At 59.9% G+C, this 12,699-nt stretch overlaps 1 protein-coding gene across 1 annotated transcript in view; it reads left to right on the plus strand.

Moving 5' to 3' along the window:
* Window positions 1–11,570, plus strand: part of INPP5A (inositol polyphosphate-5-phosphatase A) — a 151,422-nt gene extending 139,852 nt beyond the window's left edge. Inside the window, exons 12-16 of the mRNA XM_052660644.1 lie at window positions 572–645; window positions 6,758–6,869; window positions 9,258–9,326; window positions 10,037–10,124; window positions 10,212–11,570. Coding sequence (XP_052516604.1) covers window positions 572–645; window positions 6,758–6,869; window positions 9,258–9,326; window positions 10,037–10,117 — 336 coding nt within the window. The 3' untranslated portion in view covers window positions 10,118–10,124; window positions 10,212–11,570. The remainder of the gene's footprint in view (window positions 1–571; window positions 646–6,757; window positions 6,870–9,257; window positions 9,327–10,036; window positions 10,125–10,211) is intronic.
* The last annotated feature ends 1,129 nt before the right edge of the window (window positions 11,571–12,699 follow it).

Consider the following 12,699-nt stretch of genomic DNA (forward strand, 5'->3'; position numbering starts at 1 on the left):
AGGGTTGCTGTGCACACACGGCGTGCGGATCGCAGGGCTGAGATGGCGGGAGGTGAGGGGGCCGTGTGGCCTCGGGCCTGTGCAATGCCACGCTCCCCCACGCTGCCGAGGGCATAAGCGGTGACCACGTGCCCAGGGCGTGCGTGGCCGCAGGGCCTGCCTCCTGGAGGCGCAGTGCCCGTGGACATGGCTCTGAGGAGCCCACCAGGCCAGTGCCATTTGTCGTCCTCCAGGCGAGGCCTGCGCCCGAGAGTGCAGCTCCACTGGGGCGGAACAGCGTCCCTGCGGCTGGACCCTGCCTTCGAGCGAGGGCACCTCAGAGTGACTCCAGAGTGGCCGTGGCCGCACCCTGCGCACTCAGTGGGGCGAGGTGGCCCCGGCTGGTCAGCACCGGGCCTCACCCTGGGGCCTGCAGGACCGTCCGGCCACACGCCTGGGCAGCCCTCGCTCACGGCCCAGGTGGTGTGCAGGGCAGGTGCTGGGGTCCGAAGTCACGGTGTCCCTGCCCAGGCTGGCCGCTGCCCCCAGGAGTGCAAGCCCAAGTGACCCTTATCTTCTTTCTTTTTCTCAGCTCTTAGAATTCGACAAAGAGCTGTCTGTGTTTAAGGACAGACTGTATGAACTGGACATCTCGTTCCCTCCCAGGTAAGGACCGCCCACTTGCTGGCCCAGAGGGAACCTCCCGTCCTGCTTCTGTGCCCCCGTGCCTCCTCCCGCCCCCTCCCCAGCCTGGAGAGTGTGGCAGGGGCTGCTCCCCTCGGTGCCGACACGGCCTCCCAGAGGCGCCTACGAGCGGCCACTGAGGCAGCTCCAAGCTCTGGACCTTTCTGGGGCCGTCGGGACGCGGGTGTTGGTTCTGTCTTTCTCGGGTAGATGAGCTTTTGTGGTGTTTTGCTCTGGTGTTTACAGAATCTTGAAATCCGCAGCAGTAGCAGCATGCTCCTCCCTGGCCTGCCCGGGGCTGCAGAGGGGCTGGGTGGGGGTGTGGGGAAAGAAAGCTGATTACGAAATGGCCCAGGACACTCAGCCCTTTCAGCCACCCCAGGCCCATCTGGAGGACACGGACACCCCCTATGGCTGCTCCCCCCGTCTGCCCTTTTACAGATGCCAAGTGGGAATTCTTACCACTTGGGAGAAAATGGGCCTTGGGCAGGTTCGGGGAATCATCCTCAGGGAGCGGGGCTGCTGCAGGTGGGGCTGAGAGTGCTGTCTGCCCCCCCACCCCCATCTGTGCCAGGCCTCACAAGAGGTAAACACGTCAGATCCACGTCAGAGATCCTCCCTGGCTCCCCGTGAAGCTCACCCTGCTTCCTGAGCCTCCTTCCGGAGGTCAGATATCCGCTGGACCTGGGACTCCGTGTGAGTCCAGACTGGCTGAGGTGTCTGGGCGCCTGCCGCTCACCGTCAGCGCCCAGACCAGTGACTCGAGGTGCAGAGGCCAGAGAGGCAGGGATGTGGCCCCCGGGGACCTGGCAGGCACCCAGCAGCAGCTCCGATGCCCGGGAGCCCGTGACTTGGCAGCTGGGCCTGAGTGGGTGGCCTCAGCAGCACGTCCAGGAGCTGCCCCACCGCGTCGTCTTTGGGTTCTGACGCTACCGGAACGACATGAAGTGTGCAGTAACATGCCGCCAGGGACCGCTGGAAGCTGAGGCTGTCATGAGGGACCGGGTTCCCCCTGCCCTCTGGGGGGTGGTGCGGGGGTCCCGGGCATCGATCCCGCTTGATCAGGATCCACACGCCTCCCTCAGGGCTGCACCCTGGCCAGGAGGAGGAGCTGTGGGCATACACCTCCCGAGCAGCCCAAGCAGGTGGCCATCCCTGAGCTGCTCCAAACCCCGCAGCCTGGACGTTCAGCCAGGCACAGAGCGCGGGGGAATGGGCCCGCCAGGAGCCCCAGGACCTTGTGGTCCGCTCGGGTGGCCGAGGGACGAGCCCCCATTCCCCAGGCAGCAGAGAGACAGGGATTTCAGGGCTGGGAGGGACCCGTCGGCCTGCACATTCTTCAGCCAGGCCCCAGGGGTGGGCTCTGGGAAGGCCCCAGGAGGGCGTGGCCCCCAGGAGGGCGTGGCCCCCAGGAGGGCGTGGCCCCCAGGAGGAGCGTGGCCTGGCCTGTGAGATTCTGCCAGTAGGCTGGGGGTGGGGATACTTGGTGCCAAGTGGGAGGAACTCCAGGGCGGTGCCCGCGCTGTGGGCACCCGGAGGTCACCTGCCCTCTGGGGCTCAGCTGCCTCTGGCCTGACAGGCTCGTGCGGCCTGAGACATCCTGCCCTCATCCTGGAATCATGGACGTCCTGTGACCTGGTCAGTGTGTTAGGGCCGTGCCAGCTCTCCAGGAATGGCGTCCTGTCCTTGCAAGCATGTCTCAGCCAGAGACCTTTCTCTGGCTGGAGGTGGGGCTGCCCCTTGAGGGGAGGTGGTCTGGAAGGGACAGGGGGTGGGGGCCACTGGGAGGCCCGTTGGTCTAGGGGTCAGATTTTCTCCATTTAACTGGGATCTAGCATTCGTGAAGCGTTCCATGTTTTTAAAACTAGTCATTCTAATCACACTAGGACCACAGCCTTGTCTAACTCAATGAAACTAAGCCATGCCCTTGGGGCAACCCAAGACGGGCGGGTCATGGTGGAGAGGTCTGACAGAATGTGGTCCACTGGAGAAGGGAATGGCAAACCACTTCAGTATTCTTGCCTTGAGAACCCCATGAACAGTATAAAAAGGCAAAATGGTAGGATACTGAAAGAGGAACTCCCCAGGTCAGTAGATGCCCAGTGAGCTCCGGGAGTTGGTGATGGACAGGGAGGCCTGGTGTGCTGCGATTCATGGGGTTGCAAAGAGTCGGACATGACTGAGCGACTGAACTGAACTGAACTGAACTGAGGTGGGAAAGGTCATGGTTTACAGACTAAGCTGTGGGCTTCCTGAGCTGAGGGTCCCCACTCAGAGCCCCTGACCTCCTAGCCTGCATGCAAGGCCCAAGTCTCCAAGGCAAGGCCATCCAGGCCACTGCCCGGGTCACCCACCCCCACCACCACAGCACGGGTCATCAATCCCTCCCCCAGTGCCCAAGTCAACCCCCCTCCACCACTGCCCAGGTCACTCACCCCTCCCCCACAGCCCGGATCACCCACCCCTTCCCCACTTCCCGGGTCATTCCCCCTTCCCAACAGCCCGGCTCATTCCCCCTTCCCCACTACCTTATCATCCCCTCCCCTACTACCCACCTTCCACTCCTCCAGTGCCTGGGTCACACCCATCCCCTCCATTTTGTTCCCTCATGTTTAAAACCATGTTCCTGACCATTGGGTGGCACTCACAGCCCCGTGTCTGGAGAGCTGTCCCAACACTGGGAACGTATCAGCAGAAGCAGCTGAAGGGACGTGGTTAGAAACGGTGACCATTTGGTACCCAGATGTGTTCTCTGACTGCCAGAAAATAAGTGACCCCAGGAGTGCTGCCTGTGTGTGTGCAGGCATGAGCTCCTGTGCACACGTGTGTGGGGTGTGTGCACAGAGGGTTGTGCATGGGTGTGTTCACTGTGTGCATGGTGTCAGCACGTGTGCCTGATGTGGCCCCCGCATGGGTGTGAGTGCACGTGTGTGCGGGCATGTACTTGTGTGGGTGTGTGTGCAGGATGCGTGTGGTTGGTGACAGACTGATTGCATGTGTTTGTGTAGTGCATACGTGTGCATGTGTGCATGTGGTATCCATGGGGCACGGGTGTGGGTGTGCACAGGTGTGAGTGTATGTACATGGTGTGGACGCACATGTGTGTATGCAGACATGGTTATACAGGCACAGGTGTGGATAGGGAGGTATGTGTGCATGGGTGTATGCAGCATGTCTTGTGGGTGTGGGTTGTGGGTTGTGTATGCACATGTGCTTGGGTACATGTATACCTGGGGCTGTATGTGGTGTGTGCGTGTGAATACATGTGTGTACAGGTGTGTGTTGCATAGGTGTGGGGGTGTGTGTTCATGAGCTCCGTGTGCACATGTGCGTGGTATTTCACATATAAGCAGACAGGCGTTGGTGTGCATAGATTTTTACGTGCGGGTGTGGTACAAAACTCATGTGTGTACGTGTATACATGTGTGTTTCCTAGGTGTATGCATTCCCTGGGAGTGTTACCTGGATGTATGGCTAGGGTGTGTACCTGGGTGTGTGTATTACCTGGGTGAGTGTGTTGTCTGGGACTGTATCTGGTAAATGTGTGCCTGGGTGTGTACCTGATAGGTATGTACCTGGAGGCTGTGTACCTGGGTGGGTGTGTACCTGGAGGCTATGTACCTGGGTAGGTGTGTAACTGAGTGGGTGTGTACCTGGAGGCTGTGTACCTGGGTGAATGTGTACCCGGCTGGGTGTGTACGTGGGTGAGTATGTACCCATATGGGTGTGTATCCAGGTGGCTGTGTACCCAGATGGGTGTGTACCTTGGTGGGTGTGTACCCGAGTGTGTGTGTACCTTGGTGGGTGTGTACCTGGAGGCTGTGTACCTGGGTGGGTGTGTACCCGAGTGGGTATATACCTTGGTGGGTGTGTACCTGGAGGTTGTGTACCTGGGTGGGTGTGTACCCGAGTGGGTGTGTACCTGGGTGGGTGTGTACCTGGAGGCTGTGTACCTGGGTGAATGTGTACTCGTATGGGTGTGTACCCGGGTGGGGGTGTACCCGAGTGGGTGTGTACCCGGGTGGGGGTGTACCTGGAGGCTGTGTACCTGGGTGAATGTGTACTTGTATGGGTGTGTACCCGGGTGGGTGTGTACCTGGGTGGGTGTGTACCCGAGTGGGTGTGTACCCGGATGGGTGTGCTGCCAGGTATTCAGGGATGTCCTCGGGCACATCTGCCCGCTCAGGGCATCCTGTCCCTGGGCTCTACCACGCTGCCCTCTTTCTGGTTGAAAGGCGGAACCTCCTGGCCCTGTTGCTTCTGTCATGGCTGAACCCTGTGGGGATCTGTCCAGAAGCAGCGCTGGCCAGGGAGGGAGACCACCGTGTCCAGGTTTGTCCACGTGGCCTGTCACAGAGAAGGGCCGCTGGCTCCTCTCCACACTCACCAGGCCTGCGCCATCCTGACTGCTCTGTGAGAACGGCTCCTCCTCCCGCTCGGGCCGGGTGGTCAGGACGGAGGCTCGTGGGCTCCGGGGCTGCGGGCTCTCGGCGTTGGGTGAGGCGGCCTGTGCTGCACAGCTGTCCGGCTTTGGCCTCTCCTGGGCGCAGGGGGTGGTGGACAGTGTCTGTTTGAGGGACAGTGGCCACCCCAGGGCATCCAGCTTGTCAACCAGGGAATTGCACGCCATGGGCATCACTGGTGCCAGCAGACAGGTGATTGTGTGGCAGCAGGGGATACTAAGTGGCATTCTCTGGCTGGCACACCTGGTTTTCAGAGCCTCTCTGCACTTCCGCCCTCATCATCCCAGCTGTGAACACACTCCAAGCCACACTGTCATTGGCTTGAAAACAAAGATCCAAGGGTGTGAGCGAGACAGCTTAGCAGGCTCTTCCACTGAAGTGCGGCAGCGGCTTCCCATGACGTGGAAGGTTCTCCTCACCCCGCACGCAGCCCTGTCCAGACCCCTGCCCTCAGGACAGCCCCTTCCAAACCTCCCTTCCCTGAGGTCTGAGGGTCCCACCTTCATGTGCTCCCCACTCCTCCTAAACTGGGTCGATATCCAGTCCAGGAATCGTTCCTGTGGCCTCTGCCTGTGCGGTGTGGGGCAGGGCCATGCCAGCACCATGGCAACAACAGGTAGTATGTCTGTGTGGCCATGGACGCAGAGTTTACCTTCCAGCCCCCAACGGGGTCTTGGGGCCCTGGGGGTCCACTCATCACAGCCAAGAACTCCCCAAACCTAGAAGTAACCAAAACGCCTCCAACAGTGGATAGAGTCTTGCTGCTGAAACGGGTATGGGAGCAAACAGGAAGCAGGGTCCCGGACGGCTGGCTGTGGTTGGGCACCCACGCTGGGACTGGGCTGCTGAGCCCCTTGCGCAGGGCTCTGCCCGAGTATGTGCCTCGGGGTGACCGTGACCAACACACGGCACACGCACACCTCCTGGCTCTGCCCAGGCAGAGTGTCTAACTCCCCAGAGGGACTCATCCCTTCCCAAGTATGGACGGGTGCTCTACGTGGGGATAGATGCTTTTACAGGACAAATTATTATGGGAAAAGCTCCAGGGTTCACTTTTGTGAAAAACAAAAGTGCGTATAACACAGAGACAGCATGCATTGCAAAGATGGGGCCGCGGAGGCCAACTCCCTGCAGTGGACAGGCCCACCTTTATATTAAAGGTCAGGAAGCGCTTCTTGGACTTCTCCGTGGTCCCTGATCAGAGTTGGACCATGTGTAGGTTCTTGTCTATAATGGTAAATATAAAATGGTGACATTCGACCAAGAAGGCTGTGTGACCGGCCAGGACATTTGTCTGTCCAGCTGGTCCAGAGCTCCCACACACGGGGGCACAGGACATGTGCTGAGGGGGAAGGAACGGGTCTGCCAGCCAGCCACGGGCATCGGTGCAGATCTGTGCTTTAGGCTGCGTCCAGAAGCAAAACCACGTTGAGAAGATGAGCCAAGATGAGCCCTTGGCGGGGTTTATCTGAAGTGCTGGGAGGGACGGTGTGGGACTCGGTTCTGGAAGCTTCTGTCTCCTCTCCGTCCCCCGGACAAGCTGGGCCTTTCTGGCGTGCGGGGCCCGCGTGGAGGAGGGGCTGGGGGGCTGGCGAGCGGCTGCCGACTGCTCCTCTGTCCTATCTCCCCAGCTACCCGTACAGCGAGGACTGCAGCCAGGGCCGGCAGTACATGAACACCCGCTGCCCCGCCTGGTGTGACCGCGTCCTCATGTCTCCGTCGGCCAAGGAGCTGGTCCTGAGGGTGAGTGAGGCCTGGGGGGCTGGCTGGGGGCCGGCCCCGGGCTGGGGGCACCATCCTGCCGCCCGTCCTCGGGCTGACACATAGCCCAGGTTCTGGAGTCGAAACAGCGTAAATGGTCGGTCGCCAGGGCGTCAGGAGTCGTTTCAGTTTATTGCGTGCTCGGAGAAGTCGATGGGCTCTTGTCCTCGAAAGAGCTCCTGAGCTGTGGAGTCGTCCTATTCCCTTGAGTTGTAAATCTGAGCTGAGTCACACAAACACCAGGGGCTGGAGGCTGCGTGCAGTGCTGGGGCGGGGGGCGGGGGGGGCGGGGTCTCCAGGTCCTATAGCCTCTTGATTCGTGGGGTTTTCAATGCCCACATTTAACACAGAAGGACTGCTCTCAAGAATCAATATCTGCACTGGTTTTGTCAACACCATCAGTGGAAAAATACAATAATGAAGTGCATTGATGCATGAGGGCAGCAGTTCGGCCTCTGAGTGACATGGGCAGGCAGTCAGGAGGGGGCGGGTGTTCCCCCGCCCTCAACCCAGGACGTCCAGGGCTCTGTCAACACCCTGCATGGCCCCTGCACTTGTTATGAAGGGTCCCATCTGCCCCCCGGGGCCCAGACCCTTATCCAGAGGTGCAGCTGGGAGGGCGGAGCTTCTGGGATAAGCTGGGTGCATGCCGACTCCCGCCAGCGCCCCGGTGGCCTCCCTACGGAAGATCCTGCTGGCCTTTCCGAGGCATGTGGCCCTGGACGCCCTGCTGTGAGCCAGCTCCTGGGAGAGACCTCCTGGACCAGGCTGGGTGGATGGGATCTGCAGTGAGCGCGCCCTGACAGGGCCTGGGGGCCAGCCGGACAACTGGCGGGCAGGCCCCAGAGCCCAGCACGGAGGACAGGCCGTGGGCTCTCCCACGAGCAGGCTTTACGACGTAAGCCGCACGGGACAGACGGGCCCTGACTACACAGACCCTGTACACACGTGTGGCCTCAGACTCAGCCCCACGCTCTGCTGGGCCTTCCCCGGGGGCTCCGCAGTGGGGCGTGAGGAAGCAGAGTGGACAGTGGACACAGTGGTGTCCACACCTGCTGGCTTTGAGCACCCTGGGCCGGCGGAGTCCAGAGCTACAGCCAGAGCAGGCTCCTCGGGGCAGAAAGGAGGTGAGGGTCGTCTTCCAGGGAAAAGGCATCTTGCAGTGAAGCCACCGGGACAGCCGGAGTGCCTGGCGTCGGGAGGCGCCTGGGGCTGCAGAGTCCAGGAAGGCGGACGGAAGACCGCCACCCGTGCATGGCCTCGTCTCCGCTCCAGGGCTGGAGGTTTGATGCTGCAGACTTGTGGGGACGGAGCCTGGCTGGGTGGCCCGTCGTGGGGAGGGCCCGGAGCCTTCCTGGCTGGGGCTGCCCCAGCGGGCCCTCCCCTGGGGCTCCCGCGGTGGTGGGCGTCACCGGCCCAGCAGCCACCTGGCCGCGTTTCCGCGGCATCATCCATCATGCCACGCTCGGTCAGCTTGGCATCATGTCGGTTCTGCTTCCCGCCCCGAACACGGGGGGCGGTTGCCGTGATGGATGCGCAGGGAGGTGTGCAGAGCCCGCTGTTTGTCTGTCTCGCGATTATGCACTTGGAAATCCACAATGTTATGCTGCCTTTGTAAATTGCCACGCAGCGTTTGATGAATGCTTCCCACTCCAGGGAGGCGCTGTGCCCGCCACGGGTGTGCAAGGCGTCTGTTGTCGCAGTTCCTGGCAGGCAACCACGCTGGAAAGTAAAGCTGACCTTACGCTTCCTACTGCGTTAAGGATAATTCAGTTTATAGTCTCAGAGGCTTCAGCCCCGGCAGTGAAAGCCTTGCCCAGCTGGAGCCAGAACCGACCGCCAGTGGCACACCCTGGGCAGCGCCCGCAGGCTGGCGGGTGGGAGGCTTGTGCACGCGGCCCCGCCCTAGTAGCCGCTGGGCATGGCCCCGTGGCGTTCAGGGGCATCTGTTCTCCTCTGAACAGGGAGTTCTGGGTCAAAACCAAATGCCAAGGGGGAAACGGAGACCAGGTGGACTTCTTTGGTGCCAGGGGCACAACGGGAAGGAGAGCTCCTATCTGCCCTGATGGCCGTGAGCAGAGGCCAGGCCAGCACCCAGGGAACGTTGCCTCCAGCCACCAAGGAAGGTTGCCGCCCTCTCGAGGCCGGACCCCTCCCACCCTGCAAGCCGGGGCTGAGTGCTGCCCGCCACCTCCAGCTGCTCCCTCCTGGGGGGCAGCTGCCCACTGGCGGTTCTGAGCCGGCTGCAGCCCCACGGAGGAGTGGGCAGGGTGGCGGAGGGTCCCACAGCCACAGGGGCCGTCTCCGCTGCTCCCCAGGAAGCCCCCCGCTTCCGCCTCCCACATCTCTTCCTCTGTTTGCTTTTCCCAGTCGGAGAGCGAGGAGAAGGTGGTCACCTACGACCACATCGGGCCCAACGTCTGCATGGGAGACCACAAGGTGACTGACCGGTGCTGGGGCGGTGGCGGGCGGTGGGCCGTCGGGGTGCTTCTCCTAACCCCCTTCTCCGCCTCCTGGTCCGGCTTCATAGACGTGGCCGAGTCAGTCAGTATTTAATTTCAATAAAGCGCCAGCAGGTAGGCAGTGGGGTGGTGAGGCAGGTAGAGAGGAAGGCAGAAGAGACTGGCTCAGCGAGACGGAATTCCCCATGGTCCCTCCGGAGGTGCTTCCGAGCCTGCACCCAAGCGTCCTGCTGGCCTCTGCCCCGCCGCCCGGGTGGGGAGGGATGTCCGTGTCCCTGCCCAGCTTCAGGGAACCGCCCAGTGTTCCGGGACCAGCCTTGGACGTGTGACTCTGCCTGGCGCCCAGCCTGCCGCCCCTCCGAGGGGAGTGGGGCCACGGGTCCTGTGTCCCTGGCGGCCCGGGAGAGACGGTCACCACTTCCCCTTGTCAGGCTGGCCGCCCACCCGACCCAGCGGCTGGATCCCAGGCCAGGCTCTGTCCTTCCCCATGTTCTCAGGGCCTGAATCACGGCTCTGAAATGAGCTTTTATACCAGTTTCTCTGTGGAAATAATGCTGTCTTAATGGAGCATGACAGCCTTCGGCCTTCCACCGCGGGTCTCGCACGGTCCGCTCCCCAGGGCAGGGTCCGGCGCTGGGCCCACGGGCCGTGGACGCTCAGCCCTGACGGCCTCTCCTCTGCCCACAGCCCGTGTTCCTGGCCTTCCGCATCGCGCCCGGGGCAGGTAAACCTCACGCACGCGTGCCCAAGTGTTGTGTGGTGCAGTGACGTGGTGGTAAATATGCCTCCTTCCCTCGAGTTCACCTTTCTGAGCTTTGCCTGGTGTGTGTGTCCCCGTAACCAACGCCTGATTCCACGGCAGGGAGGCGATGCCAGCGCCTCGAGGGGACCCCCGGCGAGACCCCCCCGTAGCACGAGGGCCCACGTCCTCCGACAGCTGCGTCCAGACCCGCCCGAGCGCCACCGCTAGACGGCCGGCCCCACACTCTGCTTCAGCCCCGGACGGCGCTCCGGACAAGCCTCACATACCTCACCGTCCTGTCTGTCCATGTGGCATCAAGTAGAAGCATTGGGTTTTTTTTTTAAATGAGTCACAGTCCTGTTGCCAAAACTCTAATAGACAGCAAAAAGATCTGTATTTTAGACGTCACGGTTTTCGATTTTTAATCATTGTCCGCGTGGAGGAGCTTCTCGGGAGCAGAAACCCCGTGGGGCTCGGAGTCGCCCTGAGGCAGGGGCTGAGCGGGCGCGCGGCCGCCGCTGTCACTTCTGGAGGCCCCTCCCTGTCACTCACTCTACTGCCATGTTACATGGTTTCGGATCACACTGCAGCTGCTTTCCATTTTTATATATATAAATATATATAAATATATACTTTTTAAAAATAATTTATAAACCTTACCAAAACTACGCTGAATATACTTCCTAGTATGAATGCCTGAGTGTCATGTCACCAGTAGAACCGAGTCTAGGAGCTGGTCACCCGCACGTCCACACACAGAGCTGTCAAACCGGGATTGTGCCCAGTGGTGCCGTGGGGCTCGGACAGCCTGCGGCTCTCACGCCAGCAGTCAGACTCCTAGGCTTCCTGCTGTGTAATATTAAGAACTGAATGTGAAGTTTATAGCTAGCTTGGGTGTACCTTTCAAGGATTTTGTAAACCGTTTTGTCCGTCTTTTGTTACTGTACTATGGTGCCAAGTATTCTACGTAAAACAATAATATCACGGGAGAAATAAAAATAGCCTAGTCTGCTTCTGATAGAAACTGCTTTTAACATGGGCTGTACATAAACTATTAAGAGAAACAAACTGTCCGAGTCCCCGGTTGCCGTGCCTCCCACGGCCCGTCGTGACCCTGCCGCACGTCCCTGTCCCCGACACCTGGCGCGCGGTCAGAGGTGGCGCCCGGCCCGAGGATGAAACACAAATGACGTTTATTGATCTGCTTTAAACACTACAGAACTCCCGGGCTGGGTGCAGGCGCCAGGGGAAAGCTTGGTTTAGGTGAATCACTACCATTGCAAACGGTTTGGCATCCACCGGCCGAGTCTGCAGCCTCGACAGAACGATCTGGGTGTGTGTCAAGCTGTGGTCACTCCGTCCATGTGCCGCACGGCCATTCCGGCCCACGGTGATTTCTGTGTAGCAGGGTTTCAGCTGTTGGTCACTCTGGAGGCCTTTGGAAATGGCCGCTCCGGTCCCTAAGCAATAAAATTGATCTTGGTGAAAACACCGTTTGATTGTGCTCCCTTCTCCGGCGCTCCGGGCCCTTCCCAGGCTGCAGTCCAGGCCACCTTGTCCACAACCCAGGCCCTGTGTCCTGTTGGATTCTGTCATAAAGCTGAGCCACGGTGGGAAGCAGAAAGAACGTCTTTTGAACTGTTTACTGCAGAGGTACCTACTGGGATTTACCCCTCAGCATTTTTTAAATGAAATTACATAAATGCATTGCTTTCCTCAAAACTTTAAAACTGGAAATTCCTTTGCTCCTAACTTAGAGCTGAGAGAATAGTTTTTACACACATAAATTTTTAAGTTCTCTCTTAAAAAGAAAACCAGTCAGTGGAAAGCATCTGTTTTTAAAATTGGTGCAGTTGCGTGGAAAAAAAAAACCCAGCCTTTTACTCTTTTAACATTTCCAATAATGACTTCCAAGATAAATCTTACAGTAATATAACCCTTCATATTTAACTCTTAAAATTAACACCACAGTCATGCCCATGAAGCTGCGACCGCGGGGAGCATCCAGTCTGGGGCTTCTGTGAACCAGGGAGATCCAGCTGTTCACCAGAATCCTCACCTGTGAGGTGGGGGTGAAGAACAGGCCAGAGAGGAGGGCTTCCCTGCCTCTCCACGGCGGGGCCTGGCGGGGGCAGGGGGCGGGGTCTGGCTGGTGGGGGCACCCTGGGGTGCAGGCTGAGCTGCCCAGGAAGGGGACGGAGTTTAAGGGGCCGCCAGACGTGCTTCCCCTGCCAGCCCCGGGGCCCCCAGAGAACTCCGAGCTGCTGGCAGAATCACTGTGGGCTTCTCTTTGTAGTCCTTTGAATTAAGTCGCACTTTCTACCCATAAAAAATCTAATAGCAGCGGATCAGCTATAGTGCTGATGAGTTTAAAACCTGATTTATTTCACCCAATGTTAAGTTTAGCGCGACTTCCCAAGTCTGCAGCTACTAAGGCTGGGCGAGTTGAATCTACATAATCAGACCAGAGCAGGTGGGCAGGAGCCGGGCCCAGCGGCGCCCTTCACCGACCCCCCCCCCACCCACCCACCCACAGCTACCGCGCAGGGTGGGGCAGGCACCGGGAATGTGTTTAAACCTGCCCAAACCTCATCCACCGTAGCCGCGA

Source organism: Budorcas taxicolor, chromosome 23 (assembly GCF_023091745.1).
Source record: "Budorcas taxicolor isolate Tak-1 chromosome 23, Takin1.1, whole genome shotgun sequence".
NCBI classification, from domain to species: Eukaryota; Metazoa; Chordata; class Mammalia; order Artiodactyla; family Bovidae; genus Budorcas; species Budorcas taxicolor.